Source organism: Equus caballus, chromosome 2 (assembly GCF_041296265.1).
Source record: "Equus caballus isolate H_3958 breed thoroughbred chromosome 2, TB-T2T, whole genome shotgun sequence".
NCBI classification, from domain to species: domain Eukaryota; kingdom Metazoa; phylum Chordata; class Mammalia; order Perissodactyla; family Equidae; genus Equus; species Equus caballus.
Genome location: NC_091685.1, coordinates 106086664 through 106112834, shown reverse-complemented (window position 1 = coordinate 106112834; position 26171 = coordinate 106086664). Strand labels below are relative to the sequence as shown.

Genomic DNA, 26171 nt, shown 5'->3' with positions numbered 1-26171 from the left:
TTAGTAAAGAGAATTTCTAGGAAATGTGAGCTCTTATTGTATCTACAGCCTTAATAAATAAATATAAACTTGTACTTTCATGTACCATTCAGGTTAGGGCATTTTACCTTTTGGATATTTCTAATGTGCATTGGTGGGAAAAGATATTTTATTTACTCCTTGTATACTCATCAATTTATTGCATATCAATAAGAACCTATTCATTTAAATGAGTTTATTCATGTAATAAGAAAAATTTTTAATGAAAACTGCTTGATTTGTGTGTGTGTGTGTGTGTATTATATCCATAGCTTGTTATTCTTAGTTTTGGCCTGAAACTATGAATTCTTTTGCTTTTGAAATTCTTAAGTTTTTCCTGTGAATACTCAAATATTCTTTTCCCATGACTTTTATCAAAATGATTTTGAGCTGTTTATAACAAAATAGAGGCTCTGTGGTATAAGATCCCAAAGGATTATATAATCCCCATAATTCTAGGAGATATACTAAAAGAAAGAATGCATAATTGTGATGTTAGGTTAAACCATTAATTTTATGTAGAAATATGATTTCTTAATTACAGAAATCAGTCATCATTTTGTTCTGGAGTACTTTAATACTATTTTAAAGCTCTAAGAAGTAGATAATCAACAATTATAAGCGATTAGAAATTCCAAATGTTAACATAAGCAAAATAGAAAGAAATTTCTTTAATAATTTTTTACATGATTAAAGAAGAAACTTTTAAAAAGCAGAATAACATTGGATTAACCTTACTTTTGATGGCACAACTCCACTCTTAAATAAAGACATTTTCATTTTAGGGATTAACAAGAATTAGCAGAATAACTAAGTAAAATGAAGACAGAAAAGAGAGGAATTACCTGGGATGTCATAATCCTATTACTCAACAATGAGGTAAAATAAAATTCCAAGAAGGAAAAGAAAAGGTGAGAAAAGAAGAGAAAACAGAAAAGTGAGACAGACAAAAAGGTAAAGAGCAGAATTGGGAAGGATAATTGTATTTCTTTTTAGGAAAAAATTAAAGGGAAATTTAGAGGTACCAATTAGTACTGGTGGTCAATCAACTAATAAATGGTTCTTGGTGTCCTACTATTTTTAAGGAATGGGGCTACTCATTTGTTTAACGGTGCCATTACTCTCATTATATACCTAGCAGTGTGCTAGATGAAATACTAAGAATAAAGCATGAGTCCTACTCTTGAGGAGCTCACAGTCTAGATTACTCTCAGGAGATCCTACCAAGCACCCCAAGAGTATTTTCAGATTAGGATATATTTCAAAGAGATGTCAACTTTACATCTCCAGATAGTACTGTGAACCCTGTCATGCTACTGAATGTGAAAGAAAAAGACAGATAAAAGAGTACTGCCTGCCTATTTTAATTTCATGCAACATGTTTTTCTTTGTTGTTGATTTGCAGTAGCATAAATAAACATTATTTATAGCAACAATTTCTAGTTTATATAAACAAGTACATCAAATGGATATTTTCACTTACCATTTCTATGTTCTCATTAGTAACATGAAGTTGCTTGGTCAGTTGTTGAAAATTGGTCAGCTGATCCTATAGCAGGAAGGTGGGGGGGAGGTGTACATAAATAGCATTTTGTTTGCAACCCCTAAATAAAATTAAACCAAAATCAAGTCTAAAATCATTATGCCTAAGTCTAGATGAAATCAGTTGTATTTCTTCTGACTATTATTGTGTGAATTAAGAGTTGAAGAAATGATAAGATAATGATAAATTTTTTTTAACGATTACAAAATTGAATAAGGTGGCAATGTGGAAACCAATGTAGCTATCTCTGTTTTATGTAAAACCATTATTTCTAGAAATCAACTCGAGTAAATAGACATGCTAAAGAGACCTTGTCAAATATTGGAAAACCACATTCAAACCTATTCAAAACCTACCATTCGAACTATGGCACAAGAGTTATTGTCCCTGTTCTCTACTTTTAAAAATTCTCATGGCTTAAATGCCCCACAAGTTTTAAATCGTTTGATTATCTGTTATGATCCTATTAAACATTATATGTGCCGGTGACTCAAAGTTGGGAAGGACCCTTAATATGTCAGATGACAGAATTCAAGATTGATAGATAACGGGGGAAATAAGGACAAAGTATTATTTGTAAAGTCAAAAAACCCCTTACTTCATAGCTACAGCACAAGATTGATCGTATTCAGCTGAAAAAACCAAAAACCTAATGGCTTAGTTGATTGAACTAAATGAAGAAAAAGCCTTAAAGAACATACTTATATTAGAAATGGTTTCTAGATCTCAGAGGTAAAAGCCTTATGGATCAGACACATGGGGATTATTTTCAAAGTGTGGCATGTATAGAAAAATAACCTTGTAAACTGCAAAGCATTATGTAAGCATTATTATGGCTTCTTTAGAAATCTCCAATTACAATGATAATAATAGGAACAGTTATTAACTGGAATTTGAAAAGTCAATAAATGAGAGTTGAAGAGAGGCATGATGATGACTGTAGTTAAACAGTTGCCTTCTCAAAATCCACAGAAAAAGGATCAAAATTGGGATTACTTCACAGTTTTCAATGTATCTGACAGAAAAAGAAGGAATGGAAGGATAGAGGAGGCAGATCTTCCAATGGAACGGATGCTCTTCTGAGATAGTGAGTTCTTGTCAACAGAGGTACAAAGTGAAAGCTAGATGTCCACTTTGAAAGAAAATAAAATTATTCTTGCTTTGGACAGAAAGAAGTTCTTTTACAAGTTATAAATTATAAATAACTTGTAAAATTCTATTCTGATTAATTTATGTTAGACAAACTTGACATCTCTTTCAGTAAAAGATTACATTTAAGATGTTAACATTTTCATTTTACATAGCATTGTTGCTATATTTGAGCAGGTTTCTTCATTGGCCACGATCTAATGAACAATTTTTTTTTTTTGTTAGCCAGGTAAGAAATCAAGAATATAAAAGCTTTGGAGGTCTATTTATACGTAATAATGTTATAGATGCTTCTTAGCACTAAATACAGCTTCCATTGCTAATCACATCATAAAACCCAATATACACTAGGCACTGCTTTAATTATCTTATCTGTTCAAGAGATTTCTAATCTTCAGAGATCTGTCTATTGTTAACATAAATAACATAGCAGAGACTTAAGCATTCCTCTCCAAAACTGAGATTCTCCAGATGCAATTTCTTATTGATATACAAGAACACCATGAAATCCAAGATTACCTTTTGTTTTTGACTTTCAACTACATGAATCTGGGCCTCAGTCATATGTTCCTGGTAAAGTTTCTGCAATCTGTCTAACTCCTGAGAGACAGTCTGCCACAGTTCCACAGCCTGAGATTTTTCCTATAAAACAAAAACATTTGAGAACTTGTTAAATTATTAGCATGCTATTGCATAATACAAATGAATCATATTCTTTTACAGAAAGAGCTCTTGTATACAAAGTCACAAAGTAAAAACAGAACTTGTGTAAAGATGGTATAGTTGCAATATTTTTGACAATTTGAAGTTATATTAATAATTTAGACCATAAACTTAAAAATGGAAATTCCTTATTTTAAAATATTCTTTTTATTCAGATTTCATAGTTTAAATTAAAACACTTAAATCAGAAATATGGATCTAAACCACTTTCCTTGTTCTACAACAAAGTGTAAGTCTTAGAAATTACTGAAGAAGAAAACCGTCCCCGGTAAAGCACAGGACTTTTTTTCTGATTGCAAAAGTAATAAATGTTTATTGTAAAAAATTAGGAAAATATAGAAAATAGAGAAGAAAATAAGAATTACCTATAATTTTACCATCTGATAATCAATATTGCTAACATCTAGATACAATCTTTATAAATGTTGGATATATTCATATTTATAAATGTGATTTGGGGGGAATTTTGTATTTTTTCCTTTGAACAAAACTGAGAATCAAATAATGTGCCATTTGTATTGTACTATTTTCACTTGGTATTTTATAACGTGAGTTTTCTCAAGTGATTAACTATTCTTTCAATACAACAATTCTCAAATATAGTATGGGGACCCTTGAAGTCAAAATTATGTTCATAATAATGTGAAGACATTATTTCCCTTTTTCCTCTCATCCTCTCATGAGCGCACAAGGGAGTTTTCCAAAGTTTACATGATGCGATGTGTGATGCTGTCATCATTCTGATGGCTACTGGAACGCATTCTTATGCTCCCTTTTTTTAAAAAAAAGTCTCAGTTTTAATTTGTAATACGATAAATATTGACAGATACATAACCCACCAAAACAAAAAGCTCTTTGAGGTCCTCAATAATTTTTAAGCATCCTGAATAGGGGTCCTGAAACCAAAAAAGTTGAGAAACTCTAAGCTAGCATATAGACAGCATTATTCTCTTTTTAGAAAAGTGGAATTTGAAGTTCAGACCATTTGCCTAGGGTCCCTCAGTAAGTTGTTGTCAGGGTTAGGAAGAAACGTTCATTTCTGTCTCTAAAGCCCAAATATTTAAATCCCAGGTCAGAGTTAATCTACTATCTCAGTTTTAGTAACAAGGTAAAGTGTAGTGAAAACATACGCATTTTGTAACTTAACATAAATACAGGTTTTTAAGTTTTAAGGAAACTACTGCTGAGGCATAACATGCATTCAGAAAACACACAAATCATCACTTTTTATAAAGTGAGTACACCCATGTAACCAGCACCCAGTTCAAGAAAGACAACATTACCGGCACCTAGAAGCCAGATTTCCTTCTCTTCCAGACACTATTATTGCCACCAAATAACGATTACCTTGACTTCTAACATCATTAATTAGTTTTGTCTAAAACTTACATAGTTTTAAAATTTGCAGACAAAGGCAGAATCTAGAGCCAGGAGACTTGGGCTGGATCCCTAATTCCTGGCTGAATAATCCTGGACAATTCATTTCATTTCCTTAAGACTGTTTTCTTTTCAGTAGAATGGCCAAAAAAATGCCTCAGACCTTTTGACTGCAGTTTTTCAAATGTGCCTGATAGTAAGAATCATCTGGACTGCTCGTTAGGGAATCCAGATTCTCCTAGAGCAGTGGTTCTCAAAGGACTAGCAGCATCAGCATTACCTCAGCACCTGTCAGAAACGTAAACCATTGAGTCCTATCTCAGACTTCTTAAATCGAAACTTGGGCGAGGGAGGCGACAATCTTATTTCAACAAGCCCGTGGGCGATTATGATGCACACTAAAATTTGAGAACTACTGTACTAATATATAATTGTTTAAATGATATAACCCATCATTTGGAAAAACCACAATTCAAATGACTCTCTATTCTTAAATTTTTAAACTACCTCCAATTTTTCATTATCATAAACAATATGATAATGAACATGTTTATTCATAAATTTTTACATACAGTTTCTTAGAACAGATTCCTAGAATCTATTTTATGTCATCATCTTAATTGGTCAATGAACATGAACATTTCCAGAGCTCTTACTGTTTAAATTGCCCCCCAAAAGATTTTTACAAATCACACTATTGTAGCAGAACAAAATACTCCAAACTAAAAATACTAAGTTAGGTACTTATTGTACTAGTGCTATTGGCTCGCAAGGCAATTATACTTGCTCTAGACAGCACCTTTTGCTCCTAATTTAATTCTTATTTGTTTATCTTGCAGTTTAGTAATGATGATGATAAAGATGATAAAAATAATAGATAAATTTATTAACTTACATATGTGCTTGGCATTACACTAAGTGCTTTATGGGGATTTTAAAATTATAATCACCATAAGAACTCCATAAGATAAGAATTATCATCTCTCTATATAAATGAGGAAAGTAAAGCATGAAGAAGTTTCCCAAGATCATAGAGCTAGAAAGTAGAATGAGGACCAAACTCAAGAAGTTTGACCATAAGTTTCTTCCAAAAGTCTGTGTGTTCCAGAAAAGCAGGAACCAACATTCTCCACTGTATCATCAACACTTAGGACAGTGCCTCGTACAAAATAGACACCTAATAAATATTTTGTGGAATGAATGAAGATGTTTGAATAGTCAATTAAACTCTCTATGCCTAGCACTTTAATGAGGCATAATAATAAAGAATTCTTTTTCTCTCAATTTTCTATTATAAATTGTATTTAATTTAGTTTTTATCTGTTCAGTTTGGATTCAACCAGTCTTAAAGCATTCACAAAGGTCTTTCAATCTAGTGATGGATACCAAAACTGTACGTGTTTTATCAGACCTTTAAAAATGAAATACATAAACATGTATGTATAGATAATAAGAAGAATTAACATTTGACTTCATTGTTTTATAAATTTATTAACATTTTCTATTATTGATACTTTATAAAATTACCTAAACACTCATTCAGTTAAAATTTTATATTCATATACAAAGTACCTTATAGATTTCATGGGAAAATTTGTTTATAACCAATTTGCTTTTTCCTTTTTGGTTGCTCAAACTTGGACCTCACCAAATCTTCTATCAAGTGATGACCCAAAATGTAGCAAAAAAGTAGGACCATCTTCTGAGACACAGTACCACACCAAACAAGATGCAGATGGAGAAAGGCAAAGAGAGGGGAAGACAGGAGAAGAAAGGAATGAAGCATGAGAGAACAAATGTGGTTAAACAAAAAAAAGGAATAAAGTAATTTTCAAGTTTTAATAAAATTTAGCACTGGAGATTACAGCAACAAAAGTACTATAGAGAGATGCTTTTTAGAGACAGGGTTCTTTTTCAGTTTTGTTTTGTCTTTTTGAAACTACAAATCTTATCTAGTTTTGTACTCCACTTTCTTTGTCAAAATTAAATTTTTCTTCAGTTTTATTGAGGTATGATTGACAATCATTGTATTTATTTAAGGTGTACAAGAGAGGGTTCTTTTACATATGGTCTATCAAAGTCTTTTTCAGGAGTAATAAGAAATGCATATTGTGCCACAGCTTATAAAAGACATATTTAATATCTGGTTAAAAACCACTTATAAGTCCACATTAATTTCCATTTATTTCAACATAAACATTTATAAATCCTTCCTGATAATACTGGTCTAGAACAGAGTAAAGAATATGTTTTCCTCATTATGCTTTTACTCTATTACTTTTTCAGATTAAAAAAAAAATTCAGTGTTAAATAATGCTGCTTATCAAGGTAAATATAGCTTATCTGATTAACTTAAAATATCACTTTACTTAGAATTTCAAAACCAAATTTCCAAGGAATAAAAAATAGGACTTTTCATAGATAAGAATAAAATCAAAATTGTAATAAAGAATTTCTAATCCTCATTTATAAATGAAGAAACTGAGACACACAGCTACAAAGTAGAAGAATGGGATTCAAGTCCATACAAGATATGAGATATCTAGGATATAAAATTTTAAATTAAAATAAAATTCCCTTACCTATAATCACAAAAAATTACAGTATTGAAAACAGGCTATATATAACATAGCTTCCCAAATATTTCAATTACTATGAGGGAGGTAAAAAGGAGAAAAAGTGTAATTCTAGAAAAAGTATATCTTTAGAAAAATATAATTCTATATAATCTTTGAAAATCTAAAAAACACACAGTAGAGAGAACAAAGAAAAATGTAAACTTAGGCAAGTGGATAATTGATGATTTTTTCTTTAAAATTTTTCTTTGGCATTAAAATATTTTTATAAGACATAAAAAATCATGTCAAAAGCTTTAGATTCAATCAAAATATATATTGGGCAACTTTATTTATAACAAACAGTGAGGGTATATATTACAAGTTTTGTTACCTGTTAACTATTATGCAAATTGTAGAAAATCATTGAGTTAACAATTTTGTTATTCTGTTATCATCATTCATATATAACGATTAACACAAATTCTTTAAAACTCTTTATTCATTATTTATTCAGGATATAATTAAAAATATAAAAATATCACTCACTTGATTGGCTAGTTGTAATTGTTCTTGAAGATTCCTGACTGTTTCTTCATCTGTATATAGATCATCTCCCATCTCTGGGCCAAAGGGAAGGGCCTCCAGTTGCTTTTCAACCGCATCTTTTAATTCACTGTGCAACCTTTGGAACAAAAAGTTAACATAATAATAAACTAAATTCATTTTAGTAATGGTAATTACTGTCTTGGGGTCAACTAAACAAACATTTGGGTCAAAAATCATTCTTTACACAAAAATTATTTATAAGATGACCTCAAAACGTAGAAGTGTTTAGTTACCATTAAATGCTGTGCTTTAAGAACAAACGTATTGTAGCACAATTTCAAATGCATTAAATTAGTCATAATTAAAGCATAATTCAGTTTGTCCTACGGAGATTTTAATTTTTCAAAAAGGGAAAATTCAGATATTACACTTTATTGATAAAACAAGTCGTTTGAAAAAAATTTTAAATATGACAGTAGTTCCACCTAGTTAATTATGGAAAAACAGAAAATCTGAAAATTTTCTATTCTGAGGCTCTGTTATTGTACTTACAAATTTAAAATTGTTATATCATTTATCATTAAGAAATGTCCCCTTTTATCTCTAAAAATCCCTTTTGCATTAAAGTCTCCTATGTCTGATATTACCAGCTTTCTTTTGGTTAGCACTGGCATGGTATATCTATTTTCCATCCTTTTATTTGCAACCATTCTATATTCTTACACTTTAGGAATCTCTCTGATAGGTGTACACTATGATTGGTTTCTTTTTTTAAACCTCCTCTGATGAATTACTGTTTTTCAATTGCAGCATGTAGTACATTGAAATTTAATGTAATTACTAATGTATTTGGGTTTATATCTATTATCTCAGTATTTGCTTTCTGTTTTCCCTGCCTATTATGATTTTTCTCTCCTTTCCTGCTTTCTTTTGGGTTACTTTTCATTATCCCATTTTTCTACTTTACTGTCTTTGCAGTTATATGACCTTTTGCTTTACTTTTGGAGATTATGACATGCATCACTAAATTACCAAATTCTAAAATAAATTAGTATTCTATTTATTTTGGGGAATGTGAGAATTGAGAATATTTTAACTCCAATTACTCTTTTCCCAAATTTATAATATTGTTGTCTTGTATTTTAATTCTCTATAGATATTTTAGAGACATTATTATTGTTTTAGAATAGTTGATGTTCATTAGATTTTCTCCCATAGTTACCCTTTCCTGTAATTCCAAGCTTTCATCTGTGATTATTTTCCCCTCTTTTTGTAGACTATCCTTTTGGGATTTTCTTTAGTTTTGCTAATGATAATTTTCTCAATTTCTTTCCACCTGAAAATGTACTTATTTGACTTTTCTTCTGGAAGGATATTTCACTGGGTACAGAATTCTTAGTTTTTCTTTCATCACTTTGAAGATATTCCATTGTCTCCTGATTTCCATCATTTCTATTGAGAAGTCAGTTAATATCTTATTGCTGCTCCTTTGAAGATGATCTCTTCCTGCTTTAACACGTTTTTCTTTTTCTTTGATTTTGTATTTGATTTTACAATAATGTACCTACGCACAGCACTTTTGTATTATTCTGCTTATCATGCACAGTGTTTCTTTAATCTGTGGATTGATGTTTTTCTCCGTCCTCTTGTTCTAGGACTCAAGTTATATGAATTTTAGCTCTTTTCACTATTTCCCCTATGTCTCACATTATTTTTTGTATTTTCTATCACCTTGTCTCTCTCATCTTCATTCTGAATGTTTTCTTCTGACTTGAGTTGCATTCCATTAATTCTCTCTTCAGTCATGTCTCATTTCCATTGCTGCATTTTTTCAGTTCTACAATTTCTATTTGGCTCTTTTTTTTAAAAGTTCCTAGCTCTCTTATCAAAATTCTCAAAATTGTGTCTTATTTCATTGAACATATTAAGCAGTTATTTTAAGACTAATTCTGTGGATCTGTTTATATTGCCTATATTTCCTATGATTTTTTAAACTATGCTATCTTCAATCTTCCCATCACTAGTTCTTTTTAGGCCAGTTATGAGCCAGATATCACATGCAAAAATGTACAGAGCTACTTCCAGGCCTAATAATGATGTTATCTTCCTCTAAAACAGTCGTCTTTATCTTTTTTCAGGTGGCTAGGGGCATTATCAATACCTGATCACCTTCTACCAACATCAAAGATTCAGATAATTCAGAGCTATATTTCAGATCTTTTTAGGACTAGTCTATTTTTGGGGTCACTCTTACTCCCAGGGACTCCCAACTCAATGCCTGGAAGTTCTCTTCTTCTTTCCTGAGGAAGATTTGCCCTGAGCTAACATCTGTTGCCAATCTTCTCTATTTCGTACGTGAGCCACCATCATAGCATGGCCACTGGTAGATAAGTGGTGTAGGTCCAGCCTGGAACTAAACCTGGGCCACCGAAGTGGAGTGTGCTGAACTTAACCAGTAGGCCACTGGGGCTGGACCTCAATGCCTGGAAGTTCTTGAGCCACCCACCCAGGGCCCTGAATTTCAATTTTTTTCTCTAGCCTTGTGAATACATTTCAAGATCTCGGTTTTTTAATCTCTCTTCACCTCTTCCAGGATAGGGAGATACACCTGGGGGAATGTAATCCCAAAGGCAGGCTTCTATCCCTGAATTTCTTTCTTTCCCTGATTTTTTGCCCTATAATTTCTTATTGACTCCAATTCACTTCCAAAGATTAGATTTCTGTCCAAACTTTCTAGTTTTTGTCCATATTCTCTCATTTTTCTCAGAAGGAGTCTGGTTACCTAGTCTGCCATTACTATAAACAGAACTCTCTAGTTCATTTATTTTCAATTTTATCTTTCAATTAACTAAAAATGTTCTGAGTAGTAGCTTGGTACAAACTAGCATCTCATTAGTTTGATGTGTGGTTCATTTTATTCAGTTTTTAATTTTAGTTTTCAATTCCTCTTTATCGCAGGAGTTAGTTGAAAATGTAGTTAAAGTCTTCGTGCCCATCTTTTGTTATTTCTAATTTTATTGTAGGTGTGCTTTATGTTTAATTTGTACATGTGTATGTGGTGTGGAGGGTTTGCAGCAGTCCATGTCTATGTTTGTAAATGTTTTATAGGTCTTTTAAAAAAATAGTATACTCCTGCTGGTTGATATATGAGTAGCATAAACAGAAAATCTATACACATATACTCAAACTTGTTATTTGCTTTTTATATCCTCTATATCCCTGCTTATTTTTGCTCTTGTTTTCTTTGAAATGTAATATAGTTGCAATACTATAATGTATTTGTAAATACTGATTAAATGCATTTAATCTAATTCTCCAAAGATATTAGCAGTATAATTGAGAAAATAAAACCATTTAAGTACTGCAAAGGTTTAGGGAGTTAATCTTTTTCAAAACATTGTTTTTTATGTATGGTTAATAAATCGTGAAGAACAGACATCGATAATTAAGTTCAGCAAATATTTGAAGAGATATTACATACAAGATAGTAAGATACTTCTGGTTCTGGTTGTATTTATTTAAATACATAAGCAAGTCAAAATGTAACAGACATAGGAAAATAAAAACGAGAAAGTTCCATCACATTTGGTTGGCTTGATAGTATGAGGAGAAATCACATAAAGCTTCATGGAAGTAAACAGTGTTATCCTTATTTATTAATAACAGTAGTAGCACCACACTTCTCTGTATAGCTGCTTTTTCTGTAGTCACCATCAACTAGCCGATCTCTATTTTCTAGTGCAAATTCTAAAAGATGTCAATCTTGTTGGTTTAACTAATTGTAGAACTGGTTAGCTGAGAGAAATGATAGACAGGCCACAGCTAGGAAGCTAGACAATCAGGAAGCAGCTATACCAACTGCTGGTTCCAGGATCACACCTTTTTAGCTGAAACCCTGGGATCAGGAAGTTACTGCCAGAGCTACTGCCTTCAGGGACACCCCGCCTTAGTTTTGACAGAAGCAGCTGCCAGAATTATTGGCTCTAGAGCCACACTACACTTAGATTTTCATCCACAAAAATAGATCCTCAGATACTGCTTCTCCTCCTACTTATCACGTAATTTAGATCTTTACAAGTGTTTATCATTAGCAGAACCTAATTCATATCCTGAACTAGTTCTTTGGCTTCCAGCCTCTACAGTGCAGGAAGGTATACTAAAAGGAGGCTGGAACAGATGTTAAGCTAATTATTATATCTGCCTTAACTTGTTATTATAATTGTACAATTAAATTAAATATGACCCAAGTGATAAAAGTACAAAAGAGGTGCTTTTTTCTACGAAACCTAAACCAAATATGAAAGACTCAATAAAGATGAGTTGTTAAGTAGTTGCTGTTGAATTAGAGGGAGGTAAAATAATCATAAAAAGTCGGAATACTATAAAATCACAGAGGATCAAAAGGAGATCAAAAAGATCTCTAAGTTCTCACCCTTCCTCAAAGAAACCAAAACAGGAAATTATAAAGAATGAATTATATAGTTTATGTATAAAAGACAACAAAGGACTACAATTAGCAGCCTTACTCAAAGTAAAGACCTTGGCAAAATATCAAAAAATTAAATAAATGCACGTTTATATTAAGTCAAATTTTTTTTAAAGTATGTATTTCTTTATGATTTTCCATTTTACTGATTCTCTCAATCTACAGACCACCTGTGAATCTAGAAGGTAAGAGGGCTTCTACTATGTTTTATGCTGGATGCAACATGACTAACTCAAAAGGGTAACAGTGTTTCTGACCTCTTGATATTGACTATTTCGTTGGAGAAAAGATATCTCCGATTAAAGTTTTTTTTAAAGGAAATAAATATTATTCTATAATATACTATAGTGCCTTTACTTAAATTATTATATATAGCTATACGTTTTATTTATTGTTTTTATTACTTTTTTATCTTATCACTTGCAATATCACTTCAAAAGATATTTAAAGAGCACTTATTATAATCATAAAAATATAGAAACAATAAAACTGAAATCAACCAGTCCAAATCCCTCACTTTATAGATTTAGAAACTGAGTTCCAGACAGATTAAAGTATTGATTCCAGGAAAATCACTCAGCCAGTGATTTTCAACTGCAGTGGTGAAATTATAACCAATTATAATAAATAGGCAATAGAAATTTGGCAAAGATGATGTTCTAAAAATTTTGATCTTTGAGGTGACAAAGATGAATCAAACATAATTCTTTTTTTTTTTTTTTTTGAGGAAGATTAGCCCTGAGCTAACTGCTGCCAATCCTCCTCTTTTTTTCTGAGGAAGACTGGCCCTGAGCTAACTGCTGCCAATCCTCCTCTTTTTTTCTGAGGAAGACTGGCCCTGAGCTAACATCCGTGCCCATCTTCCTCTACTTTACACGTGAGACGCCTACCACAGCGTGGTGAGCCAAGCAGTGCCATGTCCGTACCTGGGATCCAAACCAGTAAACCCTGGACCGCCAAAGCAGAACGTGAGCACTTAACCGCTGTACCACTGGGCCGGCCCCATCAAACACAGTTCTAACCAGCATTTCTCTGAAGTGAATTTGTCATTGATAGTGAGATGCATCATTCTTTTACAAACCATTAAAAAGAAAAATTGTCGCCTATTAATCTTTGACATGCCGGTCACTATGGCCACATCCCAATTTTGTAAGTATTAAAATAGGGGAGAAGAGATAGTATTAGTGAATCTAGAATCAAATAAGTGAGAAGAGAAAGTACAACAAATAAATATAATTAGAAAACATTCTAGACAACTGCCTAGTAGAGCCTCTCCATATGCCTCTCCTCATCTGGCAGATTTCATTTATCTTCGAAGTCCAAACTTCCTCAGTGAAGGTATCCACACCCTTGCCATGATGTAGCATTAGCTTTTAGTATTAATATCAAACAGGCTAATAACTAGAATTGTTGCTTTCCTTCTTATGCCCCTCCAATGAATCATACACATTCTTTCCAGAACAATCTGTAATTTTCCAGTTCTAAAGTGCAACTGGATACAATCCTTCTAAAGTGTACCCTCCTCCTCTGTTTAAAATCCTTGAAGAGCTCCCTATACCACCTGTAGGACAAGTTTAAATTCCTTAGCAGAGCATATAAGACCTTAGATCACCTGGTCTCGTCCACCACCCCACCCTTATCATGTATAATTCCCCTATATAAATATGCTGAGATACAGCCATATTAAATTATCTGTATTTTATTATTAAACATATGTTTTTTCCGTTGATGAACTCCTATTCATTCTTAAAGACTCTGCTCAAATTTCTCCTTCTCATTTAAGCCTTCTCTGATGTCTCCAGCTAGAGTGCTGTCTTCCACAATTACACTCTAATATATATATTGGACATGGTGCAGTTATGGTGCCTGACAGGCTCAGACGTAAGTAATCCTTGACCACAGTCCATGCTCTGGGGACCAATATAGGCTATTCTGTGCATAGGGGAGTCAATGATTAGACTAGAGATTTGCATATTCTCCAGGGCAGCCCTATCATAAGATGACTGGCATGAAGGGCTCGGACAAACAGAAGTGTCGGCCATTAGTTAAGCCAACAAGAATGTGTGCTTCAGGATTTGGCCTAGAAAATAAGAGCTTTCTCGTTGGAAGAATAGGAACAGCAGCTACGTGAAGAGCAGTGCTGTCATCACAGAAGGGACAATGAAGGCTACCAAGAGAACTGGTAAGAAGAGTATACCATTAGAGATGGTCCTGATTGTTTCCCAGTTTTAGTTGTACTCCATGTATCTCCTTATTTATACTATTTACTTAAAATGACCTGAGTCTCTATTTCTCAAAGCAAAAAGAGTCAAATATGAATATATGTATGTGTTTATCTTCCTAGTACTTGCAATCATCCACTCAACAAATATTTATTGAGCATTTACTATGTATCAAGCACTGTTCAATGGTGGGAGGTATACAATGATAAACAGAACAGATAAGGGCTCTGCTCTCATGAGGGATAAATTAAGTAGATAAGACAAATAATAATCAAGCAAAAATAATTTCAGGGAGTAACGGGTATTATGAATAAAATAAAATTGGATAACAGAAAAGAGAAAGGGGGGGTAGGAACAGCAGTGCTAGATTATGTGATCAGGGAATGCCTTCCTGAATGAAGGGAAGGAGACAGTCCTGGGCAGGTCTGGAGAAGAGCATTCCAGGCCGAAGAAACAGGTAAAAGGTGTTCAGGTGGAAACAGGTTTGCCAGGTTTAAGGAAGCCAAAGTAAGAAGGCCAGTGTGACCTGAGACTAGTATCAAAGGGGCATGTGGTAAGAAACATACATATACATAAATATACAAACATAAACTCAACTATAAACAGAGACATACAGAGAAATCAGGGTAGCTCTGGCTTTATATGAGATTATTAGAAATAGAAATTTAAAACTTTATAGTTAAAGCTTAGGATTTTGGTGGACTTTTTGGGATGGTCTTCCTCACAATATAATGACCTAAATTAGCACTAGAACAGCAGTGTTTATCACGTAATCCCAGAGATTTCTTTTCTCTCTCTCACCGGAAAATAGATCAAACACATTCATTCATCTTCTGCTCCTACAGAAATAAATCAAGTTTGGGGGTGGAGGATACCATTTTTTGGACAAGTATTGAAAAATAATGGCTTTGTTATTGCTTTTATAAATACATACATGAACTCCTTCCCAAATTTCAAATAGATAATAAACATTTACTATGTTGTGTTCACAGGATATTGTCAACACACACTAATGATACAATTATTAGGGAAGGTGAAATCAAATTTAAAATCATACCTTTGATGTATATTATTATAATTCAATTATCAGTAGTCAAATTATGAGAACAAATCAACGAAAATAGTGCTAAAAACAATTCTATTTTATAATTGTATTGAAATCTGCTGCATCATAAAGATTTAGTTTTAATCTTAAAAAAGATAAATATCAGACTACCAGAAAACAAAAACTAACAAATTTAGAGTAAAATAAATAATACGCTATCATTGGTTTTAATTTATTAAATACTAACTTTATATTGTTGTTGAAGTTTTCTGTTTCTGTACTCTAAAGCTAAATATCCCTAAATAAAAATGTAAAGATAATTTTAAATTTCAAAAAAGCTTTTTGGTGACTGCTAAATTAAAAACTAGTTAGATTTTGCAGAGAAAGATCACTCCATGTATCAGAGAATAGTAAACTTTTTCTGTAATGGGCCAGATAGCAAATATTCTAGGCTTTGTGGGCCATTTAGTCTCTGTTGCAACTATTCAACTCCAGCACTGCAGAGCAAAAGCCGCCACAGACAATATACAAATGAATGGTCGTGGCTGTGAGCCAAAAGACTTTTATTTACAAAAAGAGGTGGCAGGCCAGATTTGGCTGCCCAGGCTATAGTTTGCAAATCCCTGACAGATGCAATTAAGTCTCTCTATCGGATAGCATACTTTGGCTACAAGTAACAAAATGTCTAACAAAAAATAATCATGATTTTTGTCTGTTTTATTCACCGATGTATTCTAGAGCCTTGAATAGTGCCTGGTACTTAGTAAGTACTCAGTAAATATTTATGAATGAATGACTAAATGAATATTTTATGACTTCACCTAATATTAAATCTGAAGGTAAGTGGTCCAGATTTGCTTCAGCAGTTCAATAATGTAATAAGGACCAAAGGCTTCCCCATTTTTCCCTTCCTCCAATCTCTGTTATCTACACTCGTGGTTACAAAATGGCTACAGCAGCTTCACACATGGCTTTCTAAAGTGACAAGGAGCAGGAAGGAGGTAAGGCTTTCTTCTTGTCTGTTTTTCTCTCTATCAGGGAGGAAAATCGTTCCTAGAAGTTCCCAAACAACAGACTTTCCCTTATGCTTCACTGGCTAAAAGTGGGTCACACGTTCATCCCTAGACCAATCCCTGGCAAAAAGAAAGGCAAACTGCTTTAAATCAAAGACTTATCATCTGAGACTGTGGAAGAAGCTCAGCCCCCCTAAGCACATTGGAACTAGAACAAAATCAGGGTTATATGAACTATGAAAAAAAGGAAAATGGCTCTTATGGAGGCAACAAGTGATTCTTCCACATTTTCAATAATAAAGTAAAAAATAATAACTAAAAATTAGTAGTTACTCAGTGCTAGAAAATGCTGTACATATATTCACTCATTTAATTATCTTTCCCAATTTCCTTCCTCTCAAGTTATGAGGAGGAAAAGATGCTATTAAAGAAAAAAATAAGACAAAAAACAAAATAAAGGGGGTTGGCCCTGTGGCTGAGTGGTTAAATTCGTGTGCTCTGCTTTGGTGGCCCAGGGTTTCACTGGTTCAGATCCTGGGTGCAGACACGGCACCACTCATCAGGCCATGCTGAGATGGTGTCTCACATAGCACAAGTAGAAGGACCTACAACTAGAATATACAACTATGTACTGGGGGGCTTTGGTGGGGGAGAAGGGGAAAAGGGGGAGAGGAAGGGGAGGAGGAGGAAGAGCAGAGTGGTTGGAGGAGGAGGAGGAGGAGAAAGATTGGCAACAGATGTTAGCTCAGGAGCCAATCTTAAAAAAATAAAATAAAATAAAATGAAAAAACACTATACTCTCAACAGGAGCTAAGTTTCAAGGAATAGACTTAAAATTGGGAGGATGATAAAATAACTATTTTTTCACCTCTTCCTTAGTCTCATTTTTATAAAATTACTTCATTATTTCCTATTTGTAATCAATTCCTAGATAATATATACCCATATACAAATGTAAGTATTAAAATGTTTACAAAACCCAATAATGTGGAATTGCATACTATTATATAATCCACGCCATTGCTAGCTTCCATTATTCAGACCTGACCATGTATACATAGTTAAGATATTTTCCTTAAAAATGATAAAGTCTGTTGATTTTGCAGTCCTTAACTGCAATACATAATTAAAAGTAGGGTGCTTCCCTAAAGACAGAGTCCACTTTAAAACCTGGTAACATTTTTGAGTCCCTAAAAGTGCCTTTTATTAAGCTCAGAAGCCATTTTTCCCCACTTTCCTACGAACAAATACGTACATGAGAAATGACCACATTACTGTTAAATAAGTGAAAGCAGATTTTTAAAAGACTGTCTTCAAAAGACCTGGACATGAAAGGAAGAGTGTGGAGGCAAATATAAGAAACAATTAAATAAGTAGCTCAAACACATAATATTTTATCTATCCCCAATACATTAAAATACAAGCTTAATCTAAACACATTGGCAATTCAGAAATCCTAGTAATATTATTTACTAGGAGGAGCATAGCCTTTTAATAACTATTTTGAGAAAGAATTGTAAGTCCTAAAAAGTTAAAGTTAGAAAAATTTTCCCATGGGGAAAAACACAAATAAATGAGAAAAACTGAAAACCAAATTAAAAGATTTACATAGAGGAATGCAAACAAAAGAATGCCAAATTTTAAAAGAGCCCGTGCTTTAAATGAATTTAAAACTAAAAAAAATTTATTTCTTCATTTTTCCCTCTAGTTACACAAGTCAACAACAAAAGATATATCTGATTTCAGGCTAGCTGCCTGACCTTTAAAAGTTAAGAAATTTGGGACAGAATAAAACTTTAACATTTTTAGAAGAAAATGTAAGAGATCTTTATGACCACAGGCTGAAAGAGGATTTGTTAGAGAAACAACCAAGAAAGAAGATGGATATATTCAACTACCTTAAAAAAAAAAAAAAGAATATTCTGTTCATCCAACATCACAATCTGGGAATAGATATCTGTATCAACTATTGTCTGGCATGTTGTATGGGCCACTGGCACTCACTATTCATTCCCACCCCTTTCCATACCCCAGCCTCTATCATAGTGGCTAAAAGTCAAAACTACATTTCCCAGATGTCCTTAAAGCTGGAGACATGGACGGAATTAACGTTTCACCAGTGAGAGGCACTGGAGGGGATATGGAAGGCAGAAGTGCAGTGAGAACATTTTTCTGTTGGTATGACAGATGGCAAGCAAAACTGGACAGACATGACTGTCTCCTGTAGTCAGTACCCTATGCCCCACTTTACAGTATCAAGTCTCCAGCTTCACAGAAATGATACTGTAGAAGTAGCAACAGAGATGGTTGGCAGCAGCATAAATTCCTTGCCTGAAGATCACAGCCTCTAAGCTGCCACCCTAAAACCAATGACCTTCTTGCCTACTACTTAAATGTAAGTAACTAAATCTCTTCTTGTTTGAAACTTCTATAATGGTTACCGTTTACCAGTTACTGTTTACTGCCAATGCAATCAGTGTCAATCATTGATTGGCACACCAACAAATACTCAGAATACAAATTATATAAAGTACTTTGACAATTTAATAAGGAAAAGATAAATAGAATATGAGAAAAATAAAGGAACAAGCATTTCATGAGAAAAGAAAACCACATGGGTAAATAAACGTATGAAAAATGGTTAACCGTATTAGTATTCAGGAAAATGTAAATTAAAACCACAAAACCAAACAACAAAAATCAAAACAAGAAATGTTAAGAAACCTGATAAGAGCAAGTGCTGACAGAAGATACAGACCAATAAGAACTCATAAATATCACTGGTGGGGACGTAAATTAGCATAGCCACTTTGGAAATTAAGTTGGCATTATATTGCAAAATTGAATATTCACATAACCACTATGATCCAGCAATTTCATCCCTTGCAACTTATACTTGTGCATGATACTGAGTGAAATAAAAGCAAGTCCCAAAAGACTAAATGACACCATTTTTATATAGTTTAAAAAAATGCAGAACTAAATAATATATTGTTAGGAATACAAATACCTATAAAAAATTAAAAAGCAAGGGAATGATAAACACAAAATTCAAAAAGTGTTAACTTCTGGCAGAGGGAAAGAGAGGGATGGCATAGGGGAGGAAAACATGGACAGATGCACAAGTATTGGCAACATTTTAGCTCTTAACTGGATGACGGGTTGACAGGTTTTCATTTTATCAGTATGTTTCATAACATACGTGTGTGGGGGACTGGACTTGGCCACCCCAAGATACCTCTCTTTGGCATGAGGATTATTTTGGGATGGTTACTTTTAAAAACTGCAGACATGAGAGAAACTCTGAAAAGCAAGTTACCCTTTGCAAGAGACATTTACATTTGTAAAGGAAATCTCCATCTGTAAAGGTGTCTCTCTCTTTGTACCAGGAAGAAGGGGGGATGACCTTATTTCTAGAAACTCTTATCAATGCAGAAGGCAAGGACTTAAATCTGCATAATAACCTTACTCTTGTTTACTGTACTTTTCTGGTAATCTCCCATAACTGACTCCCTCCCACCCGCAACATCCTCCTTTGTCTTTAGCTGAGGAGGGTATTTAAGGTGAGTGCTTCTGCCATTTTGGCAAGTTGCTCAGTTGTCCTGAGCCTCTCCCATGTGTACATGTTACAAAGCTTTGTTTAATTTTTTCCTGTTATTCTGTCGCATGTGAATTTAATTTGTTGTCCAACCAGAAGGACCCAGAGTGGGTAGAGGAAATGTCTTCCTCCCCCACACATGTATATTATGCACTATACTATTAATGATTGCTAATATTTATAAGTGATTATGTACCCTATTTTAAGCACTTACTTTATCCCTTACAGTCAGCCCTATGAAATAGGTTCTCCAATTTAAACATGAGAGAACTAAAGCACAAAGAAGTTAAGTAACTTGTCCAAGGTCACATAGCTAGTAAATAATGGAGCCAGGAATCAAACAAGAAATCAGGCCCCAGAATGCACACTCATAACCAATATACTATATGAATGAAACATCAAACAACAACAATAAAAGTTACTGAAGACAACAATAAAATAATCAATAGTTAATTGATCTACCTTTCATTTTCCTTGATGACATTTTCAAGTTGTAGTTTCATCTCACCTGTCTGTTTCTGAAAGAATAAAATATGGTTGGAGCAATACATTTCCCAGACAATTAGATCTGTATTAAGTAGTCCATTCAAATGCAAGCAGTCAGAGTCTATGACACCAGTCTACAGGTAAGAAATAATCATTCTTCACTTCTAACAAGTAATATTAAATATGCATATCTTAGTGATATACAAAGGATAATAGAACACTCATTTGGACCAGAATATAAATAAAAATATTTTACATAACACACTAAGAAAAATTTATGAATGTAACTCCTATGATTTACAGATGTTTATTAAAAAACAGACAAAAGAGGGGCCGGCACAGTGGTGCAGCAGTTAAGTTCGCACGTTCTGCTTTGGTGGCCCGGGGTTTGCCAGTTCGGATTCCGGGTGCGGACATGGCACCGCTTGGCAAGCCATGCTGTGGTAGGCGTCCCACACATAAAGTAGAGGAAGATGGGCACGGATGTTAGCTCAGGGCCAGTCTTCCTCAGCAAAAAGAGAAGGATTGGCGGCAGATGTTAGCTCAGGGCTAATTTTCCTCAAAAAAACACAACAAAAAACAGATGAAAGATATTCCTCAGTATGTCACTATAATAAAGAGCAGATGATCCCTATACCTTGAAGGTATAGCTTAACTTACCATAGTTTAGCAGAAACCCACATAAGCACTTGCATTTCAAAAAGTAAAATGTTAATGGTGAAAAAAGAAAAGAGATCTTTTTTAGCAGTAATTCATTCAGTCTCTGATTCATCACCTTTATTAACTGTTTAAACTCTCTGCACTACATAAGGCTGCTACGGTCACTAACATAGACTGTAACAGGAAAAATGGTAAAAAAAATCACTAACTAAAATATAAATAAGAACAAAATATATACCATAAAGGGAATGAGATGAAGGTATGATTATTTCTCTCTGAGGACATAAAAGGATTGTAGGATTTCAATAGCTAAGGAAGTGCATTTCAAGCAGGGAGAAATATGAGTAAAAGCAAAGAAGTAAAAAATATTTGATAACACAGGCACAGTAGTCAGCGCTCAATAAGAGTCACATGGGCTAGTGGAGAGCAGGAAGGAGACCATGTAAAATCACACTTAAACCAAACCGCAATCAGCTCAGGATAGTTGTTAGTCTTGACCGGGTGCCCTGGGCTAAAGGAGAGGAGCCAAGCCTGCAGGGAACCTGGCAAGGGCAGGATGGAACAGGCAATACTCCAAGGCTTTCCTCTCCCTTTCAACCAGAAAAGCTCAAGGAGCTTGGTCTAGGAAACCAGCAACAGCCAATTCTAACTACAAAGCTGGCTTGAAAGGTGAAGCTTTCCCAGGTGCCTGCTGTGCCTGAATCACAATTAAATCAAAATGAATGAGTTCACTACCAGATAATTGAGAAGTGAACATACATGGAGTGACGCAGCGAGAGGGGAAATTGGAAAGGCAGGCGGCAGGTCTTGAATGCCAAGCTAGGAGGTTTGGATTTTATTGCAGCAATTATCCCCCTTTTGTAATTAAAAAAAATTGATCTTTAAAAGTTGCAAAATGTCAGTGTATCTTGAAAAATATTTATTACTCAAATAGGAAATATGTGCATTAGCAAGGATTAAAGGTGGATCATTACAGCCACACTACAGATTCTTTAATTGTAAAATATTTCAAAATATTTAATAGTTGGAAGGAAATGAAATCTCAGCAGTACCTCTCATGTCATCAAATTTTCCCCCATTATTTACATTTTCTGGAAGAAAATCTTTCATATAGAGGACTATAGTGATACTTTTCTTGCTTTCAAGATATACTTTTTTTTGACTGGGTCATTGAGATAAACCATAAGAAGTAGTTCTAATCAATAATATCTATGTGAGCAACTGTTCTTAAAAGTAGCTGTCAACATCTTTTTTCTCTTTAAAAGTAGCAACTATTCTCATTACAGAATCTTGGGCTTTCTGCTACAGTTTCTTTTCTTATAATTAACTCAGTAATCACTCTAAGAGTGGGGATGCCAAATGGAGAAATGAAGTTAAACACCTTAGTAAAAATAGCTGAATAAAGAGATACATGAATCAGATTATTAAAAATTTAAAACAGCTGATTTGAAGATAACTAGCTGTTCCATTTTATAACAATAAAACCACATAATATGTCGTTATAGCAATCCTGAGAGATGAATTCAGCAGAAATTTTAGACTCACTAGTCCTAAAAATAAAAGGAAAATGCCATTTGTGCAAAATAGAGCTTTCTGTTGTTCTTTGTCAATAAGAAAGATTAAAAGACATTACGATGGTTGGTTCAACCTTAAATGGTCACAGGCTAACAAGCACACAGTAAAGACTAGGAAAACAGTTAATTAACATATCATAAAACAGAAATTGCAATTTAAACAAATGCTTCTTTTTGATATTTGGGTCTATAGGATCACTTTTATAAATTTTATATATTAGAGAATAAAACCTTGGAAAGGAAAGTATAAATAATTTCAAATGCAATGGAATAACCTAAATTTATTTTTAGAAGATGTAAGCATTAGGTGTTCTTTTAGTAAAAGTACACATCACTCCATTAATTTATATATGAGAGATTGTTAAGATGGATTTAATCATCTTGTTCGAATAAGCCCCAGCATTTATTCATTCATCAAAAATTGAAGGCTTACTATGCACTAGACTTCAGAGCATATGGTAGGACCTCTTGCTGTGCATGCATGAATAGAAAAGAAAGAGCGATACAAACGAAGTTCTTAGAGTCTGCCACATCCACAGCCCCATTCTGAGGAAATCAGTATCAAGGGGCTGTTTTTATACGACATTTTTGTTATACTTTCTTCCATTTGCATTAAATTAGGCCAATCCTGCTACTCTTATCACAACTGAATTGATCCAGGGATTGGTATTTAAGCCAAACACAAACTCTAAACTCTAAAAAGGGGAGGTCACCACCTCCTGGTGGGCTTAGCTCAAGACATATAGCATTTATTCAAGAAACGCTTCCATTGTATGGTTATCCAACAATCAGAAAGGTCGAAATTTGAGGGGGAAATGTAAAAAACACTTTCAAATCACAGAAACAGATTATAAACATTAGGTATACTTTAAAAATGTAGCTCCTTGAAACTCAGATTGTATCCTAAACAATGCTGTGCTATTATTCCAGTTCTCCATGAGCCTGCTATATACCCTAGTCTTAGAAATTCTGGGACCCAGAAGCTTCCTCAGTTCCTTCACTCTCTTCACTTCTAAAGTAAACCCTCATTACTAAGATTATTTCCAATAAAAGCTGCCACAGCTTAAGTTTACATTAGAAGTGGATCAATAGCATCTAAAATCTGATAGACACAATATATGAAATTGGGGGAAAAAACCCATTCTCCAAATAATAGGACATACAAGTAGAATGAGGGTAAAGAGAAAGGTCAAAAAAGGATGTGAGATGGTTTTGGTTCTTCCTGGGGGAACAATAAAGATGCAAGCAAACATAATGAGATTAAGAATTCTAAGCGTCTAAGAGATGCTCCTGTGAGACAGCAAGAGCAAGGAAACACTGGATTAAAAAACCAATCCAAAGATAATCTTTAAACACACACACATATACATATACACACACACAAAACACACACATATACTTACAGGGGGCCAAGAACTGATTAGTTATAGCTAAATATTTTCTTCTTCACCAATGTTTTAGAAAAGAAAGTGAGTCTATCTATGTTACTTTTTCTATCTTTATAATAAAATATTACAAAAAGCTTGATTACTATGATTTCATACCTGATAATATTTCAGCTGCCCATTTAGCTCTTTCAGTTGCTTATCATACTCAGTAATAAGAGGAGCTAAAAAGCTAAAGAAAAAATACAAAATTAAAAAGATTGTATAATCTGTTCAATCTAGTTTAATAAACATGTGACATGAACTAAGTTGCGCATCAAAATTTCTTATGTTAAATTTACCCATAGCAATCAATACTTTGCCTTTTTCCTAACCCAGGGGTTCTCAACCTTAGCTCAATTAATATTTTGAGCTGGATAATGATTTGTTGTGGGGGGATGACTTGCGCACTGTAGAATGTCTAGCAGCATCCCTGGCCTCTACCCATTAGATGCCAGTAGCACACTCACCCTCCACAGCTGTGATAAGCAAAAATGCTTCCAGACATTGTCAAATATCTGGGGAGGGGAGGAAGGCAAAATCATCCCAGTTGAGATCCATTCTTATAGACTACAATACTAGCTTTTTTTTCCTTATCGATTCAATGACAGATCATTTAAATCTTACTATAGCAGACCATAAAATAAACACTCCTAACATTAAAGAAATCATTTTAATAATAATTAAGCATATTTAAGAAAGTAATATTTTTCTGGTAACTTAATCTTACCTTTGGTCAACTACTGAGTTTTCTAATGCGTCATCTCCATCTCCTTTGAAGACAGCTTTCTATAATAGAGAATATTGCATCTTAAAATGTTTTCTCACATTATCCTAGCCAAAACTGACAGTATTTTAAAATTAAATACAACTAAAATTTTTATAACCTTAGAAAATCTATTAATGCAACTAAAAAAGAAAGGGAAAAAAGTAATCTAAATTGATGTCGAAAATGTATTTGGTAAATTTGAACACCCATACATAATAAAAACTCTTGGTAAACTAGAAATAGGAAGAACTTTCTCAATTTGATAATGAATATCTACCAGAAACCTACATCAATTACTATTCTTCATAGTTAAACATCAGACGTACTGCATGAAATTCGTAGTAATGCAAGGCTGCTCATTATCCCTGCTAAAATTCAACACTGTACTAGAGGTTCTAACCAACGCAACCTGTTGTGGGGGTAAGGAGTCAGAGATTTACAAGTTGAGAAAGATGATACAATACTATTAATATTTACAGACAATTTGACCATTTACCTAGAAAACTCTATATATTACCTACCAATTATTAGGACAAATAAGAGAGTACACTAAGTCACCAGATAGAAGATCAATATAAAAAAGCAGTAGCCTTCCCAAATATTAGCAACAATTAGAAAATGTAATAGGAAAAAATACCCTATTCAGGACTGTGACAAAAGATAGTACTTGCGAATAAAACAAAAATGTTGCAATAACTTTATTGAAAAATGTACTGAAGGACAAAAAGAAGGTCTAAATAAACAGGGTACTCTACCATATTCATGGATTATGAAAGAGTCAATACTGTAAGTATACCAATTCTCTAAAATTCACTACAACTGCAATGCAATTGAAAAAAATTCAATAGAATAAACTATGACACTTGATCTTAAACAGATCTTAAAGTTCCTATGAATGAGTAAATATGCAGGAATAGTCGAGATAATGTCAGAAAAAAAGGAAAAGGAAAAAAGGGAAGGACTTGCCCTACTACATATCA

General features: G+C 33.5%; 1 protein-coding gene across 5 annotated transcripts in view; it reads right to left on the bottom strand.

The window, feature by feature from the left end:
- Positions 1-26171, bottom strand: part of SCLT1 (sodium channel and clathrin linker 1) — a 145213-nt gene that overhangs the window by 93952 nt on the left and 25090 nt on the right. For all 5 annotated transcript variants that reach the window (XR_011435487.1, XR_011435486.1, XR_011435484.1 and 2 more), the window contains exons 3-8: positions 25153-25211; positions 24543-24615; positions 20741-20796; positions 7915-8050; positions 3230-3352; positions 1502-1567 (exon numbers count right to left, since the gene is read on the bottom strand). Coding sequence is in view for 1 of the 5 variants with exons in the window: in XM_001915983.5 (XP_001916018.2) it covers positions 1502-1567; positions 3230-3352; positions 7915-8050; positions 20741-20796; positions 24543-24615; positions 25153-25211 (513 nt within the window). In the remaining 4 variants the exon portion in view is untranslated. The remainder of the gene's footprint in view (positions 1-1501; positions 1568-3229; positions 3353-7914; positions 8051-20740; positions 20797-24542; positions 24616-25152; positions 25212-26171) is intronic.